Source organism: Canis lupus, chromosome 15 (assembly GCF_011100685.1).
Source record: "Canis lupus familiaris isolate Mischka breed German Shepherd chromosome 15, alternate assembly UU_Cfam_GSD_1.0, whole genome shotgun sequence".
Classification (NCBI taxonomy): domain Eukaryota; kingdom Metazoa; phylum Chordata; class Mammalia; order Carnivora; family Canidae; genus Canis; species Canis lupus.
The window spans coordinates 44070999-44092158 of NC_049236.1; the positions used below are offsets into that span (position 1 = coordinate 44070999).

At 36.2% G+C, this 21160-nt stretch overlaps 2 protein-coding genes across 9 annotated transcripts in view; one reads left to right on the forward strand and one right to left on the reverse strand.

Annotated features, from left to right (window-relative positions):
* ANAPC10 (anaphase promoting complex subunit 10) overlaps window positions 1-3817 on the reverse strand; it is an 88035-nt gene extending 84218 nt beyond the window's left edge. The window contains exons 1-2 of one of the 7 annotated variants that reach the window (XM_038558896.1): window positions 3399-3813; window positions 695-821 (exon numbers count right to left, since the gene is read on the reverse strand). In XM_038558896.1, coding sequence (XP_038414824.1) covers window positions 695-809 — 115 coding nt within the window. In that variant the 5' untranslated portion in view covers window positions 810-821; window positions 3399-3813. Of the gene's footprint in view, window positions 1-694; window positions 871-2168; window positions 2204-3355 lie in introns of those variants that run through there. The other 6 variants (XM_038558898.1, XM_038558897.1, XM_038558895.1 and 3 more) reach the window with 6 other exon arrangements.
* ABCE1 (ATP binding cassette subfamily E member 1) overlaps window positions 3529-21160 on the forward strand; it is a 31926-nt gene continuing 14294 nt past the window's right edge. The window contains exons 1-9 of one of the 2 annotated variants that reach the window (XM_038558893.1): window positions 3529-3690; window positions 10042-10175; window positions 11236-11321; window positions 14471-14568; window positions 15823-15940; window positions 16531-16668; window positions 16806-16875; window positions 17101-17197; window positions 17778-17867. In XM_038558893.1, coding sequence (XP_038414821.1) covers window positions 10073-10175; window positions 11236-11321; window positions 14471-14568; window positions 15823-15940; window positions 16531-16668; window positions 16806-16875; window positions 17101-17197; window positions 17778-17867 — 800 coding nt within the window. In that variant the 5' untranslated portion in view covers window positions 3529-3690; window positions 10042-10072. Of the gene's footprint in view, window positions 3691-3934; window positions 4126-10041; window positions 10176-11235; window positions 11322-14470; window positions 14569-15822; window positions 15941-16530; window positions 16669-16805; window positions 16876-17100; window positions 17198-17777; window positions 17868-21160 lie in introns of those variants that run through there. The other variant, XM_038558894.1, reaches the window with a different exon arrangement.

Here is a 21160-nt window from a genome sequence, read left to right on the forward strand (position 1 = left end):
GTGTAAATAACAAGATTCCAAATAAAAGTGACTATTAAACCAGTAACATGATAATAAAAGTTCCTCAAGCTAAAAAACTTTCTCTGAGCTTAAGTCTACAGATTGAAAGTGGCCATCAAATTATAAATTAGACAGATGAGAAAAGATACACGTGTATCGTGGCATATCCTGGCAAAAGTCTTGAACTTTAAGAATAGAAAAAGTTTAAATGCTTTCCAGAGAGAAAGAACAAGTCACTTAGAAAAAAAGGAGAGACAAGCATAGGCCTTCTTATTTGTAACAAAAAAGGAAATGGTGAAATAGCATCCATAAATTTTGAGAAAAGGACTGCCACTCAAAAATTCTATCCCAAACAAGAGTAAAATGAAGTTATCTAGGAATACGCAATCACTCAAAAGAATGTATCATCCATTTATCCCATCTAGAGAAACAGCCAATAAAAAAGTGCTCACCAAATAACTAACTCATTTTACATATAGAGGAGGATAAAGAAGAGACCTTATAAAATATGCAGTTAAATTGAAATGGATATTAGTAAAGCAATTGGGAAGAAACATATAACAAGTGAAAACTCAAATTTATTTTAGAATAAAAATAAAGCATCTAAACAAAAAAGAAAATTAAAGTCAGTCCAGTGTACAAGGTAACTATAAGTAGTTATTATAAACGATGTTTTTGTTTTGTTTGGATTTACCTGGTTTGCAAGATGAGAGTGACCAAACAGCTTGTGACCCAATTTCCCGTACTGTTCCAGTCCTTTCCAACTGCTTAGGGTCAGCACCAGGAGGTGTCTTATTTGGTGTGGTCATTTTTAAAATATACTATGTAGAAAACAAGAATATCCACATTATACTGGGATCTGCGCATCTTCTACAAAAGGTAAAAAATTAAATTTTAATAGTAAAAGGGTAGCACTTATATACCCTTAATATTAATCATCTATTTCTCAAATGCAGGTAACATAACTCAATCACTGTAATAAAAAAAAAAATCTCGGGAATTCAGGGGTTTTTTCTAAAATATATTAAGACTTAACAAGACATGCAAAACAGTAGAATTTAGTAGCCAAAAGGGCATGGAATCAGGGTTTTAACTTCAGTCTCTCCTTTAACTAGCCTAGACTTTGGGCATGTCTGGTCTTTATTTCCTTACCTCTAATAGAGGTTGACTTGATCTAAAATTCTATAATACTACACAATTTTATACCTAAGAAAAAATTCTTTTTTAAAAAAGATTTTATTTTTAAGTAATCTCTACACCCAACGTGGGGCTCAAACTCACAACCCTGAGATCAAGAGCTGCACGTTCCACCAACTGAGCCAGCCAGGCTCCCCTCTGAGTAAAAATTCTAAATTCAAATGAATCTTTTTCTTCAGAAAAGTTAAATTGAAATATCCTTATTCCAAGAATATGTAAATGTTACTTTCCATTTTTTTATTTTGAACGTAAATTTACTTTGATAATTTATTTTTTTATTAAAGTATAATTAACATACAGTATTATATTAGTTTCAGGTATACAATATAATGATTCAACAATTCTACACATTTCTCAGTGCTCATCACAGTAAGTCTTTTTTTTAAGATTTTTGTTTTTTTAAGTAATGTCTACAGTCAACATGGGACTCAAACCCACAACCGCAAGATCAAGAATCCCATGTTCCATTGACTGAGCCAGCCAGGTGCCCCACAATAATTCTACTCTTAAACCCCTTTATCTGTTTCACCCACTTCCCCTCTAGTAACCACTAGTTTGTTCTCTATACTTAAGAGTCTGTTTTGTTTCTTAAATTCCATGTATGAGTAGGAAATCATATGGTAGTTGTCTTTCTCCACCAGACTTATTTCATTTAGCCTTATACCCTCTAGGTCCATCCATGTTGTTGCAAATGACAAGACCTCATTCTTTTTTATGGCTAATATTTCATCGTGTGTAGTGTGCACGTTGTATCTATCGGTGTGTATATACCATATCTTCCTTATCTATTCATATATTGATGGACATTTGTGTTGCTTCCATATCTCGGCAATGGTAAATAATGCTGCAGTGAATATAGGAGTGCGTATATCTTTTTTAGTGGTTTTGTTTTCTTTGGGTAAATTACCCAGTAGTGGAATAACTGGATTATATGGTAATACTATTTTTAATTTTTTAAAGAGCCTCCTTACTGTTTTCCACAGTGGTTGCACCAATTTGCATTCTCCCCAGCAGTGCACCAGGGTTCCTTTTCCTCCAACACCATTGGTGACATTTATTTCTTGTCTTTGATTCTAGCCATTCTGACAGGTATAACGCGATTATCTCACAACAGAAACATGAAAAAAATACTCAACATCACTAATTGTCGGGAGAAACGAAAACAAAACCACAATGATATTTTGGTCTGGTCTATATTTTAAACAATCCATTAAGTGGTACAGAGAAAAATCACTTCTCCCCACAAGTTGTCAAAAGTTCCATTTATATGACATAGAAGGTGTCGGGAAAATGGTTTCAAAGCACAGAAGTGAATAAATCCCAAAATTTACTTCATCTTTCACATCTTTTGTTAATTTTGGTAAATCTATGCAGACGTGAAAAAAACCCTCCAATTGGAAACAATATACAAAACAGCTTAGGTGCTGCAAAGTTACAGATACTGCACATGGTTATATACACTATTATACACTATTGTAAACCTGGCCCAGTAGTTCAGTATACCATCTCCTTGACACCTTTTAGATCTCAGATGTTTCCTAATCTCCTCCACACAGCACTCGATATTCATTAAATAATAGTAGAGCCACTAAACTGTAAAATTCAGAAAGGCCTGAGGCTTAAATGCCCAATTAGCAATTTACTGAATGAACAAATCAATGAATGAATAGGTACAGTCGTAAGCTAAAATATTTGCCTTCTGCTAGCTAAATAAAGGTCTAGGATGAGATAAGTAAACCTGTGACTACCATTACAAGCCGAATGTCAAACGGCTTATTACATCCTGCCGTCAAACGTTCCAAAACTCAAAAAAGGGGTTGTGGGGGAGCCCATGTCTACACTGGGGCACAATTCAACTGCTCGACTTGGTACTGGACGCCACCAAGTGGTTAAAACACGAGGCTCGGAAAAGCCTGGGTTCCTGGCCACCCTCTTAAGAATGCGCTGCGGCCAAGGAGAGATCACCCGCCAACAGCAGTATTTGGACCAGACTCTGTTGGTCCTGTCTAATACCTCTTCTAGAAATGTTAGAAATGGCAATGGCTCTCCAGGGCCCCTAGACCGGGGGTGGAAAAGGGGATTGAGGATGGAGATGAGAACGCATCCGCTTACGCTAGAACCACTCTCAACATCAAGGGTGAAAAGCCCACGAACTTACAGCTTACAGACGCGGCTTGCCGCAACCCAGCTTTTTAGGATACCTTGCAGCTCCGCGCCACTCCCACTCAGCACTGCCCGGCTTTCCCAGAGACGTTCAATTGGAGTCGCAGCACAATGACGTCAGTTCTCGCCGTCTCCCCCGACCAACTCCAGGGCTCCGCCTGTCGCTCTCTGTCGCGCGCGCGCACTACGTCCCTAAGGCGTGCGCGAGGCGGCGGCTGAGCACCGCCATTTTGGCCGGTGGCCGTAGGAACACGCCGTGTGGGTAAGAAGTGAAAGGAAGAACTGATTTGGCCTCTGAGCTCCCCTTCGCGAGGGGATCGTTTTCTCCAGGTACGTGAATAGCCCGGGAGGGGTTGGCCGCTGGCCGAGGTGGCACACGATTTAAAGACCGTAGGGACGTTCTCGGAGAGTCCTTAGTGAGGCCTCCGGAGTCGGCGGCGGAGCACGCAGCGGCGCGTGGCAGCCGGCTCGGGAGGCACAGCTGGAATCGCCAGAGCGCGGGCGCCACCGAGGGCGTGGAGGCGCGTGGCTCGTCTCCTCCGGCTGACCTGGACCTCCGCCTCTTGCCTGCCACCCGCCAGGGGCTACCGGCATGGACTTAGATGCCATCTCAGAGATCCAGTCTCCGTCGTCTCCGCTCCCCCTTCACGGCGCTCTCGCCCGAGAGCTGAATCTTAACAGAGAAGGAAGGCAACTTGAGAACTTAAAGCATCTCTTTTCCTCCCGTCCTTACCCTGACCCAGTAAAATGGACATAGTGTCACACGTGCGTATTTGATTGTAGGAAGTCGTGGCCTTTCCTTCCACGGCTTCTGCTGTGATTATGGAATGAGTCATGGCATTTTGCCGCCATTAAGTCGAATCCTTATCCCGTCTTTACAGAAATGATGGGCAGTTGTCGGTCTGCTTTTCTTATAGAGCAGCGGGTATTCGGTTATCCCAATCTCCCAGTTCAACGCCTGTAAGCTTTTATAGCACTTAGCGCTTTCTTCTTAGTGACTTGTTTTCCCTACCTTTATATAAACTGCGTGAAATCAGGTGTGCAGCGGTTCATACCTTGTAGACACGATGGCCAAAGCTGATTACCACATCCCATAAACTACCTAAGTCTGTTTTCTCTGTGTTCGTGGTAAAGTCCCTAAGAGAGAAATACTTGTCAAAACAACGGGGAAGGTTGTGAAGGGGGTTGTGTTGGTTTTGTGTCTTGTTTTGTTTTGTTTACTCCTCCACAGGGACTGCCAGCTAGACATTTATGATAGTGGGATTTCGTGTTGCGTTTTTCAGAACATTTGTCTCGTATACTGAGAATATTCATACTGTATCAGCTACTTGACAGTAATGCTTTGTCAGTATCAACCAAGGAATCTTTATTTGTACCAAAAGGGTATTTTTTTTCGTGTTAAAAATCTTGTTATGCCTATTAAAAACATTTTCTTGGGAAGAACATTTAATACAATTTCTGAGGGGAAAAAAGAAAGTGGTGTTAATTGGTGCCCCTTCTAAATGTCTTCAGTTTAAGACTCTGAAATGACGAGTTCTGCACCACTCCCCATTTACATGTTTTATAAGACTAATAACCTACAGTAACCATAGGTTGGAATGTTTTATGTGATATCAAGCATCATTTGTTCACAGCAGTCTTTTAAGTGCTTTCACATGGTGATATAATTTTGGTCTCAGACTGCAAATACTTTCTTTCCATAATGCCTCTCACTTCCTTTTTTTCCTCCCAGCTGGAAGAATGACAGTGAGGGTCATTGTTTGAATACCTGTTTTGAACACAGTTTGTTTTCAGATCTGAAATACCTTCGAATTCCTCTTTGTTTCTAAGACTCTCTTATTAAACTCCACTCCCCCCCACCACCTCCACAACTTCACTGTGCTCTGTCATTGAAAAAGAAAGTAGGGATCCCTTCTCCTCAGTTCTTTTTTTTTTTTTTTTTTTTAAGATCTTATTTATTTATTCACGTGAGGCAGAGACACAGGCAGAGGGAAAAGCAGGCTCCCTGCAGGGAGCCCAATTTGGGACTCCATGATTACATCCTGGGCCTAAGGGAAACGCTCAACCACTGAGCCATCCACGCATCCCACCTCCTCGCCAATTCTTAAAAATTTGAAAATAATATATAAATTTAGTCAATAGTGTTCACACAAGTAACAGTTCCACAAAGAATCTATATTCTTTATTCTTAAATGCATTTTAATTTATTACTATTTCATATAAATCAGCTTATTATTTCTGGTATGGTTTTATTCTGTAAGTCATCTCTTTCAGTCACTTGGTTTTTGAAATGGTTTGAAATATCAGATAAAACACTTTAGTAGTTTGGCAGAAATCTTAGCAATTTTGTGTTAAAAGATTTGCCCTAAAAAGGACTTCATGACATTCATTCACCACGTAATTTGTATGGTGTCCAGCTTTATTTTAAAAGCTAATTAACTCTTCAGTTTTCAGGGAGTTGTCACTTAAAACGAGAGCTTTTTTGTAGCAATTCAGAAGTCATTTAATTTCTTGCTTATCTAGTCTATGAAAACTGGACCAATTTTTAAAGGTTTTAAGGGGGTAATGTGGATCTGTCAGTAACCGTAGTTCTGTTAATTACGTAAATAACTTAGTCTGCTTTTGGGTGATTTTTTTTTTCAGTATATACTTTAGTGGATAGCTGTCACTGTGAAGTATTGATAACTAAAATATTTCTGGTATCATAACATTTAAGAAAATTATATCTAAATTCATTTTCTCATTTGTTCAACAAATATTTGAGCTTTTATGATGTGCTGGGCACAAGTGTAACCACTGGGGTGAATAGACAAATCTTTGCCCTCATTATGGAGTATCTTTTACTTGGGGTGGGAAAAATTCTGTAGAGAAAAAGTATATAAATGCATGTGTATACACACAATAAATATTACATAAACCATTTGTGCACATACATATGAAATATAAACTGCAATATAGTAGAAAGAGCCAAAGAGAAATATCAGGGGAAAAAAAGCAGTTTGGGTATATTTTTTGGTAGTATAACTAGAAAAGGCTTCCTGAGAAATAGACACTGAAGACTTGAAGTAGTGACCCTTGTAACTCACTAGGGTGCATAGCATTACAGGCAGAGGGAATAGAAAATGCCAATGCCCTGAAGCAAGAACATGCTAAGCAAGAACATATGCTAAGAACAAGGAGCCAGTGTGGCTAGAGCAGAATGAACTAGAGCTAAAGTAGTTAGAGATGAGATCGGAAACTAATAGAGGTTGATCAATACCTCATTAGTTATTTTAAGAACTTTGGCTTTTACTTTGAGTAGGGAAGCTATTGTAGGACTTTGAGTAGAGTGACATGATCTGGCTTACATTTACAAAGGATCATCCTGGCTTTTGTAGTAAGAAGGAACTGTCAAAAGTCAGATTAGAAAAAAGTTAAGAGTAAAGTAAAGAGACATGATAGGGAGCTATTAGAGTAACACAGATAAAGAATAATAGTGGCTTAGATCAGAGTGAGAAGTCAGATTCATGAAGATAAATTGGACAGAATTTGCTGTTGTGGCTTGTAAAAGATAACTTCAAGGGTTTTAGCTTGAGTGAGTGAAAGACTAGAATTGTCATTTAACAGAATTGGCAATGGGCAGTCTGGGTGGCTCAGCGGTTTAGTGCCGCCTTCGGCCCAGGGCCTGATCCTGGAGACCTGGGATTGAGTCCCACATCAGGCTCCCTGCATGGAGCCTGCTTCTCCATCTGCCTGTGTCTGTCTGTCTGTCTCTCTCTCTCTCTCTGTGTCTCATGAATAAATAAATAAAATCTTTAAAAAAAAATAACAGAATTGGCAAGACTGCTAGAGAAACAAATTTTGTTGAGAACTTTAGGAATTGAATTTGGGAGATGCGTACAGACCTCCAGGAAGAGATGTTGGATAGTCAGGTGGATATACAAGTTTAGAGTTAGGAGAGGTATCCTGAGTAGAGATAGAAATTTAGGAATTAACAGCATATAAGTAGGATTTAAAGCCAAGAGATCAGAAGACAATACCTTATGAATATAAGGTGAATTTTGATTATATAAGGTGAATATTTATGAATATTCATTCATAAAAATGAATATAGATCAAAAATGTGACTGAGTATTAGAGCACTCTCAACTTTTAGCCTAGAGGATGAGGTGAAGTAACCAAGAAAATAGGAGGAAAACCAGATTAGTGCTGTGTCCTAGAACCAAGTTAAGAAAGGGTTTCTATCTAGTAGGAAAAAGTCATAATTTGTGTCAGATACAATAGGTGTTCAAGTAAATTAAGAACTGTTAATTAACTATTTGTTTTACCCATGTATAGAGTAGCGATGACCTGATAAACTGTTTTGATGGAATCATGGGCATTGAAGTCTGAAATGGAGTCCAGAAAAAATACATACAAGTTTGGAACACTGTAGGCAACTCCTTCAAGTAGTCCTGTATAAAAGGAAAGAGAAATAAAGCAATGGGGAAAGATGGGGCCAGATAATAGAAAGTTTGAATGCTAATAGGAACGAGTTATTGGCAAGAATAATTGATGATGTGAAAGACAGGAGAGAGAATTGTTAGAACATTCCCCTTAGCAGATGTCTTTGAGTGTGCAAGTGGACTTCACTTTGGAAGTATAAGGGTTTGGTTGGCATAAGGGTTCACTTGAAATGACACTAGTCAGCATGGCTTCGCTTTTTTGTCTACGCATTTTCAGCTTTTTGAGTACAGGGGAAGAGTTGTATGTAACCAGGTTGTAGTTAAGGGTGTAAATCATTGACAAAGGAATTTTAGCTGGGGTACAGAGGGGTGTGAAGAGATAAGAGCTGACGGACAATGGAAATGTGGTAGAATCAAGAGATAATGATAGTTGGTTTAGAGAAGGGAGAAAGTCAAAGAGTTGTTGGGCTGTTGGGTATGACAGGGGTAAACTGAAAAATAGGAGTGGTAGTTGGAGAATGGGGTATTTGATGTGGAGGTTATAGAAGGATTGCAGTTATTGGTAATAACAAGATCAAAGATTTCCCCCCAAAGAATGAAGGGCTTAGGAGATTGAAAGAAAGGTCACTGGAGAAGAAAGCTTACTGGACTAAGAAGACAAGAAATATCAGTGAACATATTAAAATCAAGAGAAAGTGAAAGTTAGCCAAGGGCAGAAATCTTCAAATTGGGAGGGAGTGATTTGATGGTCAGTAAATGTCTAAAGCAGTTGGATGATCTGAGAGGCAATAGCTGACTTTAGTGAGGAGAGAGAGAGAGGAGATAGTCTGGGAGCAGCACTGAGGAGCAGGAACTCTTACCACTCTCCAAGCCTAATAGTATTTCAGGGTGTGAGAATGACAGAGGTCTGGAAGGGGAAGCAGTCGGTTAAAAAAAAAAAATCAGGGATCCCTGGGTGGTGCAGCGGTTTGGCGCCTGCCTTTGGCCCAGGGCGCGATCCTGGAGACCCAGGATCGAATCCCACGTCGGGCTCCCGGTGCATGGAGCCTGCTTCTCCCTCTGCCTGTGTCTCTGCCTCTCTCTCTCTCTCTCTCTGTGACTATCATAAATAAATAAAAAATTAAAAAAAAATCAGAATTGAGGAATACAGCCCTTGATAGAACAAATTGTTTTGGTCAGTGGGTAGTCTTTTGGCTTCAGGTTCTCCTATTACATACTGGAACAACCTAGAATTTTAAGATAATTTTTGGAATTATTTACTTTAATCACCATTCTGAGAAAATTGATATCTGTCATTAAGTCTAATACTGTAGAAGATTTTTTTTTTTCTGTAGAAGATTTTTAAGTTCACTTTGACCTTAGTTGCATAATTGATGGCATTGTTAATTATCAAGACTTAGAAAAGCTTTAAAAGTGAACACAGTCTATATTTTATGATACCTTGATCTTTTAATTTTAATGCGATTAGCATAAAATTCATCTTGGCCGTATTATAAATTTCCAGAGAAATGCAGTTTTTATTTTTGTCCCTTAACATCATGGTCATAATCTTAATAATTTCCATTAGTAGCATCATTAATAGTCAAATATGACATGAAGTAATACTTGAGAGAAGAGTAAACATCTTTATTATGTGTTCTTCACATCAGCTCCTTCTATTCTGTTTTATTGGACTATACTAAGACACTGGTGTCAATATCAATTGTGGAGATCCTATATCATTTTTGTCCATCTGTCGTGTAGTTTCCCACATCCCCTTTGCTCTTTTTCCTCTTCCTAGCCATTCTTTTTGCATAAGAGCTTTCAGCTTGGTTTATCTAGTTTATTTTTTTCCCTTTAAATTGAATTAAATTTGGGGAAGGTTGAAATTTCTGGTATGACTACTATATAATTGTAAAAACTGAAGTAGTATGAAATTCTATTTGTTCAGGTCTTTTATGTTTTTCAGTTGTGGTTTGAAAGTTTTCCTCACATGGATGTATCTTTGTTAGTTGATTCCTAGATCTTTTTTATGACCATTGAAAATGGGTGTTTTTTCTTTCTTTATATAAATCTTCTGATTAGTAGTATATATGTAAAATTCTGTTTTTTCAATCTTACTAAATTATTTTCTTGCTTTCACTAGTTTTTCCAGTAGTTCCAGTTAATCGTATCTGAATGTAGTGATAATTTATGTTCTAATTTTTATGCCTATGACTCATTTCTCTTAACTAATTACATTGACTGTGCCATAATTTTGTTGATTTTTCTTTAATAGAAGAGCTGGATATTCTTACTTTCTTCGAATTATGGCAGATAAATTAACAAGAATTGCTATTGTCAACCATGACAAATGTAAACCTAAGAAATGTCGGCAGGAGTGCAAAAAGAGTTGCCCTGTGGTTCGAATGGGTAAGCTGTTCTATGGATAAGAGGTTTTTAAAAAAGTAAATTGGCTTTATAGTTCTGTAGGCATATGCCATTTTCCTATTAGTTTCTTTAAAACATGGAGCTAAGACCAGATTTTCTTCTAAATTTCTTTTACTGCTTTGTGACTAAATGATCCCATTTTTGTTAATGCTAGAATAACAGTATCCATATTTTTTAAAGTTCACTGACTATAAAATCAGTTTGTTACTGAGATTCTTACTGTTTTGGAAAAGTTCTATACTTTTCATGAAGAAAGAACTACCAATATATTTGTTTTTGATAGTATTCTAATTTTAAAAAGCAATAATAAATAACTTAGTAAGAATGGCTAATTCATGAGGCTTTGCTATATTTTCTAGATTAAGTAAATTTAAAACAATTCAGAATTATTGGTAGTCTTTAAGGGCTATGTTAAAGTAAGTGTACTAGTGAGGTGTAAGCTTTTTAAATCTTAAAAGAAACTTAGTCTACATGCTATTTAGAAATTCCATTATTAATATCCCTAATGCCAAGTTTAATTTCGTGTGTATATTGGATGACTACATAACTTTTTGGAGCTTCACTGAATTAGCTAATGTATTCTATTCCTCCTCTGGTGTACATTATCATTTCTAAGGCATATTTTGTGAATTAAATATTCAGGTCAGATAGCTTAAAAATAAAACTAGTTTATGGGCACCTACCTGGCTCAGTCAGAAGAGCATGTGATTCTTGAACTCAGGGTCATGAGCCTCACATTGGGGGTAGAGATTACTTAAATAAATAAACTTCAAAAAAAATTTAAAGTAAAACTGTTTAGGATTTGCCAAGTTTTATTTATGAGCATATTTTCTTCCCCGTTAGTAAATTAATATATATTAATTATGTTAAAATCCTCAAAAAGCACTGGTTTTTTAGGATATTATCTCAGTTGTATTTCTTTGTGTGGCCTTTGTTTTTGGAAATCTGCTTTTATATGAAGATTTGGAACCAGAATTACCTATATAACAATGTTCAGAAAATTCAAATGGCAGGGAAATAACTCTGTCTTTTCCTTTGCCAGGAAAATTATGCATAGAGGTTACACCCCAGAGCAAAATAGCATGGATTTCTGAAACCCTTTGTATTGGTTGTGGTATTTGTATTAAGGTAAGTGATATATTAATTTTGGGGTCAAATTTGGAACCTGAAGAAGTCAGAAAATTCTGAATACATTATAACTATTTTTAAAGAGGCAAAATATAAAGCAGTTTATTAAAAAAAGTAGATTTAGGAGGATGGTATTCTATCAGTAATCTAATATTGTTGCTTTTTGAATTAATTAAACCTCCCTATAAAAGTTATCCTTGCCGGGGATCCCTGGGTGGCTCAGCGGTTTGGCGCCTGCCTTTGGCCCAGGGCACGATCCTGGGGTGCCGGGATTGAGTCCCACGTCGGGCTCCCAGCATGGAGCCTGCTTCTCCCTCCTCCTGTGTCTCTGCCCCTCTCTCTCTCTCTCTCTCACGAATAAAAAAAAAAAAATTAAAAAAAAAATAAATCTTTAAAAAAAAAGTTATCCTTGCCATACTCAACTTTGGAAAGCCATTTCCAACAAAAATTAATTTCTCTTTTTTTTTGCACCATTTTATGAAAAGGACATTCTTCCCCATGTTTTTATAGGTACTTCTTAGAAATATAAATATAAAAAGTATGAGTCATATGACATACAATATTTTTGAGTCTGTATTTAATTGTAAATCACACATTTTAAATAGAAATGCATACAGCCAAAATTGTTTTAATTTAACCTGATCCTTAATGCTTCTGCTATATTATACATTCTTCTGTTGGAGTTATCACAGTAATTTTTCAAAATGCCTCAATTAGTTTTTGTTGCACTGAATAGTTTGGTTAGGGCTTTTGACCTTAAAATGATCACCAAAATTAGTTCATAAATGTTATTTAGGAACCAGTACATTTTATTCTTATTATAGGTATTTTTATTTGTAGATAATATTTTTATTTAGAAAGCAACTTTAGGGATCCCTGGGTGGCGCAGCGGTTTGGCGCCTGCCTTTGGCCCAGGGCGCGGTCCTGGATATCCGGGATCGAGTCCCACGTTGGGCTCCCGGTGCATGGAGCCTGCTTCTCCCTCTGCCTGTGTCTCTGCCTCTCTCTCTCTACACTGTGTGCCTATCCTAAATAAATAAAAAAAAGTTAAAAAAAAATTAAAAAAAAAAAAAGAAAGCAACTTTATCAGAGTATGGATACCACCCTGTTACTGATTCTAATAAGGCTTATGCGTATTGTACATTGGTTTCTGAATCCTTAGTTAAGTATCCAGAAAGACTTCATTGGTATCTGAAAGTGTTTTCCCTTGTTTTGAAAATATAATCAGGAAATACTCCTTCTAGCAAACATTTACGAATCTCTTATTATATGCCTATCAGTGTTGATGGTTCCAGAGATCTGATTTTGAATGATCTATTATCTTCTGCCCTGTTTTCTTCTTTACTGCTATAAAAAAGGGGATTCCAAAATTTGGAGAAATACACTTTTAGTGGCTGAAAACATACTGATGTGATGAATCTGTTTGGGGGTGGAGATATTAAATACCTTCTGAACACTAAGATACATTTTTAATTAAAACGTACCTTAGATGAAACAGTATGGATTTTTTTTTTTGTAGATTTAAAGAAGTCTATATTACTTTGCAACCTGTAAATATTTTATGTACATTGGGAATAATAGAAAATTTCCGTAAATGGCAGTAACTGCACTGACAGAAAACTATCTTATGTAAAGAATTAATAGTTCTGGTTAGAGAGTGGTAATTTGTTAGAATGTAAGATTTTTGTTCTTGTTTTTTAATTCTCTGTGTTCTTATAACTTATAAAATGAGAATTGACTGAAATCTTTGTATTCAAAGACTTTTGAATTGATCCCTTCAGCTCATTGAACATTTCTGCTCAACAAATCTCTAATCTGAGGTTATATTCTTTTGATGTACCTTTATATAGTTTTCTGGGAGGTTTTTCTAGTCACGGTGATGAGCTTCAGTAACCTTCTGGTTCTTGCCATTCTTGTACCTTAGACAGTTATGTGATTGATAATCAACTGTTATTTGAGTAGATTTTGCTGTGAGTTAATTTTTTTAATGTGAATTTACTCAATTAGAATATAAAGGGTTTTTTTTTTTCATATGAGATGATTAAAACCCTCAATGGAAAGACTTTAATCGTTGGTCTTTGCAAATATTTTATGCTGTTAATGGAACACAAATAGACCCAAATAGACTTTTTCTACAAAGTAGAAAAGAAAGCATATGAAGATATGAAGAAGGAAGTAATGAGAAGGTATCTGTCATCAACTGAATATGGAATGACATACTCAGTAACCATGTTTTATCTTACTACTTAGCCTCATCTAATAATGTTTAAAAGAAAAGTAGAGAAAAAAATACCCTACATTTTTGTAAGGTTTTTCAGTAAGTATTAAACCTATATTAAAGTCTAAAAGTATGCCAGTCACTAAGGGAGAAAACTAGTTAATATGATTCTTGCTTTCAAATAACTTAACTTTTATTTTTTTAAGTAAAAATAAATGAATCGATATTTTACATCTTTGTCAAATTCCCACATTTGGGTGTGAGTTTAAGTTTTTTGTTTTTTTTTTCACACTCTGCACCCAATGTGGGGCTCAAATTCATGACCCCCAAGATCAAGAGTCACATACTCTTAACTGAGCCAGCCAGGTGCCCCATAATTCCCACATTTAGAAGATTGCTTATAAAAATATTCTTAACATATCTATTTTAGTTGTGTGTGTGTGTGTGTGTATATATATATATACACATATATATATATACATACATACATTTTAAGATTTATTCTTTTTTTTTTTTAAGATTTTATTTATTTATTCATAGAGACACACAGAGAGAGAGAGAGAGAAGCAGAGACACAAGCAGAGGGAGAAGCAGGCTCCATGTAGGGGACTTGATCCCAGGTCTCCAGGATCCCACCTCGGGCTGCAGGCTGCACTAAACCGCTGCGCCACCGGGGCTGCCCTATTCATTTATTTTTGAGAGAGTACATGGGGGAAGAGAATCTCAAGCGGACCCCCCACTGAGCACAGAGCCTGACATAGGGCTTGATCCCACAACCCCGGGATCATGACCCAAGCCAAATCAAGAGTCTGATACTTATCTGACTGAGCCACCCAGGGGCCCAGTCATGTGTATATTTCTTTTCTTTTTTTTTTTTTTTCATGTGTATATTTCTAAAAATTAACGCATAATTCTTTACTTTAAATAACAGAAATGTCCCTTTGGCGCCTTATCAATTGTCAATTTACCAAGCAACTTGGAAAAAGAAACGACACATCGATATTGTGCCAATGCCTTCAAACTTCACAGGTATATTTTCAAGTTAACATTCCTCTTTACTTTGGTCAAAAGTAAAATACATTTGGAATTTTCAGAGAAATATAAAAATGGGAAAAGGTATTAACCATCCACTAAAGAAAGATGCAAAACTATAACATCATACAGAATCATTACTATATGTGTTGGTAGTTCATTCTGGCTAACGTTATAATTACCTGGGATTTCTTTTAAAAAACTAATACCTCAGTTTCAGCCCAGTTGAATTAGGTCATATCCCTAGATAATAGGGTCTAGACCTCAGTAAGTTGTAAGAGCTCCCAGGTGATTTGAATATGCAAGTGGGGTTGACAATCACTATTGGTAATACCCCCGTTCCCAAAATAACTTTTAAAGGAACTTGTTCTCTCTTATATATCCATGAATCTCATCTACAGAGAATATTACTCTGAACTTGGACATATATTGTTAAATCACAGGAATTCTTCAAGGTTTTTAATCTGCAGAACACTGATAATTTGAATCTGGGAGTCTAGATTTAATTAATAAAAAGGTATTTCTCAACCTGCCAGCTTTAAAGAGCCTACTACAACAGGGAGAGTGAAGTGGGATATGTCTGGTTGATGTGGTACTTTTCTCCTTGTAAGTAAATGGCAGGCCAAAAAAAAAAAAAAGAAAAGAAAAGACAGTGTGAGGTTGCACCTGCTATGTAATTTTGTACCAAAGCATTTGGTTATACATTAAAACAACCTTCTATGCAAAGGAGAATTACTTTAGAATGGACTTGAATGAAAACTGAAAAATAAAATTTGGAGTAATACTGGTCATGGATGCATTTCTTTTTTTTTTTTTTAATAAATTTTATTATTTGTTTGTTTATTTATTTATTTATTTATTTATTTATTTATGATAGTCACACACAGAGAGAGAGAGAGGCAGAGACATAGGCAGAGAGAGAAGCAGGCTCCATGCACCGGGAGCCCGACATGGGATTCGATCCCGGGTCTCCAGGATCACATCCTGGGCCAAAGGCAGGCGCCAAACCGCTGCGCCACCCAGGGATCCCCATGGATGCATTTCTAACAATTAACAATTTAGGTTAATCTTGGCTTTTTTGTTTTGTTTTGTTTTTCTCTAATAGCCAGTACTATCTGGCATATATCTCTTAGCTCATTAATGGATGTGTATGGAGTGCAAGTGCATTAAAATACATGATTCTAATATTATGTAGCTTTTTTACCTAAGTCCAAGTTGTTTTATTTTTTTGTGTGTGTGTACTTATGACAGGTTGCCTATCCCTCGTCCAGGTGAAGTTTTGGGATTAGTTGGAACTAATGGAATTGGAAAGTCAACTGCTTTAAAAATTTTAGCAGGAAAGCAAAAGCCAAACCTTGGAAAATATGACGTATGTATACCACCTTATGAAAATGAATACTTAGGTCAGTTTTATGAGACTTTGAAGGAGAGTATATAATTTTTTTAATGTTCTTACTTTCAACATTAGTAATTAATGCTGAGAAACTATATATAGATTAAACTTCTTTTTAACTAGGATCTGTTAATGCCACTTAACTGACAAATCTGAGTTTCCTTAAACTATTTTAGAAGTTTTAAAGTACAGATGATTCTATTTGGATATAGAATTGGCCCCTTGAACAATGCAGGTGTTCGAGCTGCTGACACCCTCACGTACAGTAAAAAATTTGTATATAACTTGACTTCCCAAAAACTTAACTATTAATAGTCTACTGTTGACCAAAAGCTTTAGCAAGAACATAAACAGTTACATATTTTGTGTATTATGTATTGTATCCTTACAGTAAAGTAAGCTGAAGAAAAGATAATGTTACAGAGTAAATCCTAAGGAAGAAAAAATATGTTTACAGTACTTGAATTAAAAAAACAATTTACCCATGTTGTTCAGGACTTCAACTGTAGAAGTCATCTTTTTTTGCATTATTATGTATTGTTAAATTCAGATCATTGTATTTCTAGGATCCACCTGATTGGCAAGAAATTTTGACTTACTTCCGTGGATCGGAATTGCAAAATTATTTTACCAAGATTCTAGAAGATGACTTAAAAGCCATTATCAAACCTCAGTATGTAGACCAGATTCCAAAGGCTGCAAAGGTCAGTTGCTCTTTAAGAGGAAATTTATATATTATAGGTATTTGTGGAGGTGTATTAAACTAAACTTGTTTTCCTTTGTAACTCATTTTAATATTGAAGAAAAGTAGTAGTTAACTATTTCTGGTATATTATGACAGGGGACAGTGGGGTCTATTTTGGACCGAAAGGATGAAACAAAGACACAAGCAATTGTATGTCAGCAGCTTGGTAAGTTGAACCTGAACTTGATTCAATTGGCCCTGAACTTGACTTATAAAGACGGACACCTTTTTTATGGATTGCTGAAATAAATGGGAAAATCTCTAATTGTTGTATTTAAGTTCTGTGTTAACACGATATTTCAACTGAAATATCATTCACACCCAGAATGATTTTGCCTAGAAGAGGTAAAATAAAACAACATTGAACACAATGCCTCTATGTTCTTTGTAGATTTAACCCATCTAAAAGAACGAAATGTTGAAGATCTTTCAGGAGGAGAGTTGCAGAGATTTGCTTGTGCTGTCGTTTGCATACAGAAAGCTGATATGTAGGTTGTTTTATACCTTTTGTATATCATAATCCTTATGTTAGAGTCTTCATTTGTAATACTGCTAATAAAGCAGTGCATTTGAGAGAAATTAAAAAGAAATAATATCTGAGGTTCTGCTTTTGAGGTAAGATATGGAAACAGTTGTCCACATTTCAATTCTGGCATCCAATGGACTTTTCCACAAAATATTCTATAATTCTGTGCAATGCCCTCCTTTTCAAAAACTCTTACTTGTTTTAATGCAACTGACATCAGCTAACAAAGAGAAACATCCCTAAATTACGTCAGACTATATTGGAATATTTTTCATGAGGAGATAATAATTTGTAAGTTACCCTAAGCTGAGAGTCTCTCCCCAGACTTGATATGCAGCTCTGCTTCCAAAATTTTTTTTCTTCTTTTTAATTCTGAACAGAATACAGAAGTTCTTACCCTTAGGCAATGGGCTCCTCATGAGTGTAAGAGGAGATTATTGTTTTGGTTAAGTCAGAAACTGTGTTACAGGGATTTAAAATATCACGTAAGAGAAAATTATATTTGTCTTGCAAATTACTATATTTGCTTTTCTTTTTCATAGTTTCATGTTTGATGAACCTTCTAGTTACCTAGATGTCAAGCAGCGTTTAAAGGCTGCTATCACTATACGATCTCTAATAAATCCAGATAGGTAAGTACAGATTTGGTATATATCTATATTATTTGTTTGGGAGTTTTACACAAACTTCTGGAGATTAAACACTGGGATCATCAATGTCCTATACATATGTATGTTTTCTATTTTGGTTATTTAGAGCAAGCAGTTAAAATTACTATCTTCTATCTAGAATAGAGGTTCTTAATACAAGATTTACTTACTACCATGCCTGTGTCCAGGTAATACTCTGGGGATACTCTGAAATGATACGAAAGTTTTGGCATCTATGTATTGATTTCTGGAAGGCAGATCCTTAGCTTTTACCAGATCCTCAAGTGGATATGTCACTCGAACACACAAAATTTAGAACATTATAAGGATCACCAGAGTAATTCTGGTTGTTCAGGGTGTTACTGAACTCCAGACATCTCTTAACCTGTTAAATAATCACAGCCACCCTGTGTTTATGGGGTGCTTTTGTAATTTGTAGAATTTTTAAATCCATTCTTTTATTTGAGCCTCATAGTCTTTAGGTAGTATTCCCATTTTGTAGATGAAGAAGTTTAAGGTCAGAAAAAGTAGTTATCTGTTCTAGGTTACAAATCTACTGCATGGCAGAGCTATAGCCAAAACCCACGGATCATGTTGTATGTAGCATTTTCTATGCCCCTCCTTAGTAACTGATTTAATGCATAGCATTTAATGCATAGCCAAAATAATAAGAATGTAGGAGAAATCCCTAGGGATCAAAACCAAAGAGAAAACTATACATTAAAGAGAAAAGACCAGGAAACAGATTTTTCTGGGGGATATTATTCATCTGTAATGGGTCTGAGGCTTTAACAACCACTTGTGAGCAGAATACAAAGCCTTATATTTGATTATCACATACAAAATGCCAGGACTCTCAAATAACTGTTTTCTCAGCAAAAGGCAAGCATGTGAAGATGTCAAGAGTGGAGGGATGGCTCCCCTTCAAATATATTCATTTATTATAAGCTTACATGGATATGGAATTAAAATTTATAAATTTATATAAACGGGAATCTAAACTCTTCACGGTAAGAAAGTAATAAAAAGAGGGTCCTAGAATCATTAGTCCTATGATACCTAGCAGAAGCAAATATAAAAGCACTCTGCAGAGATAACACCTTTAACCCTGGTCACACGATTCCCACAAGAAAAACTCATGATCCAAATGATGAGGAAACCTTCTGCAAATGAATCAGTATACACAACAGACAACAGGATTAGACCTTCAGGAATGTCTCAGGTGACATTCTCAAAGAAACGGCAAAATAATAGTATCTAAAATAAAAACAAAAGGATACAAAATTCTAAGAATATGGTACCACAAAAAGGCAATAGGTAAGTGTTCAAAAACCCAAACAGCTTTAGAAAGTATAGCTGTGACATTAGAAATTCACTGGACAGCTTGGGCAGGTTAAGGACAGTAGAAAAGAAAAAAGAAAGAAAAAAAAAAGGACAGTAGAAAAGAGCATTAGAAACCTGAAAAGTGGCCAGCCCCAGTGGACAGCCCCAGTGGTCCAGCGGTTTAGCACCACCTTCAGCCTGGGGTGTGATCGTGGAGACCCGGGATCGAGTTCCACGTCAGGCTCCCTGCATGGAGCCTGCTTCTCCTTTTGTCTGTGTCTCTGCCTGTCTCTCTTTGTGTCTGTCATGAATAAATAAGTAAAATCTTAAAAAGAAAAAAAAGAAAAACCTGAAAACTTGATTTGTGTAAATTACCAGAATGCAGCAGAGATTGAAATTGAACTCAGATTGAGTGCAGAAGGGAAGTTTAGAGAATAGAATGAGGAGAAATTTACATATATTTTAATAGGGGTCTGAAAAATAAAGCCCTGACAAGGCTGAGAAGTTTTCTGAAGTGAAAAATTTGACTCCTTAGATTCTTAAAGGAAATAGTGATCCACATATATACTTTTTTTTAAAGATTTTATTTATTTATTTATTCATGAGAGACACAGAGAGAGAGAGAGAGAGAGAGAGAGGCAGAAACACAGGCAGAGGGAGAAGCAGGCTTCCTGCATTGTTTCTGCCTCTCTCTCTCTCTCTGTGTGTGTCTCTCATGAATAAATAAATAAAATCTTTAAAGAAAAAAAAAAGAAACTTAAAATATCCGTGATAAAGACACAATCTTAGTTGAGCCAAATATTTTTACTTCATATATAGGCCTGGGCATTATGATAGACTCTTTGAAGAATATAAGAATATATTCAAAGACTTCATAATCTGGTAAAGAGAAGAATATACAAGCAGTCAAGTCAGTATTTCCCAACCTTACTCCCTTTTTATAAAATATTTTTATGTTCCCTTATTATGAAAGTCACAGATAACATCTACTTACACACATTTTTTTTTTTTTTTTAATAAAGAACTAAAAGGAAAGTAATTTACAACCAGGTGACATAATCTTACTATGTAAAATGTTCAGGGAGTGTCCAGGTGGCTCAGTCAGTTAAGCATCAGACTGTTGTGTTGGTTTCAGCTCAGGTCATGATTTCAGAGTCATAGGTAGGATTGAGGCCCACATCGAGCTACACACTAAGCACAGAGTCTGCTAAGATTCTCTCCATCTCCCCCATTCCAACTCTCACATGCACGTACTCTCTCTACAATAATATGAATAAATCTTTAAAAATAAAATATTCAGGCAGCCTGGGTGGCTCAGCGATTTAGCGCCGCCTTCAGTCCAGGGTGTGATCCTGGAGACCCGGAATCGAGTCCCATGTCAGGCTTCCTGCATGGAGCCTGTTTCTCCCTCTGCCTGTGTCTCTGCTTCTCTCTCTCTCTCTCTCTGTCTCTCATGAATAAATAAAATCTTTTAAAAAATAAATAAAAATAAAAAATGTTCAGGCAAATCACTACGAATTCTGTATTTTGAGAGATTGTAATAGGGATAACATGTCAAAACAGATTGACAAAGAAAATGAGTTAGACGTTTTTACAACTGTTTTGCGTCTTATTTATAGATAAAGGGTTAAAATGATCTCTTTGTAAGTGATACAGTTATAAAAAAAAACAAGTATAGGCATCCTGAAATTCTGTGACATGTCAAGGCAATGTTCAGTCTTGATGCTATAAAAAGATTTTGAAGAGCATATCCTTAAAATAAAGAAATAGAGAATAGATTGTAGAAAGGACACTAATACACAAGATTTTTTAGCATTTGACCTCTAAGGACATCTTTGGTAAGATAAAAAACCAATAGGTGACTCAAAACGAATCATACGAATTTCACAGCATAGATTTCTCATCATGCAGCAGTTCCTCAGAAGATACAGTGGCTCACCTAAATTGTTTTT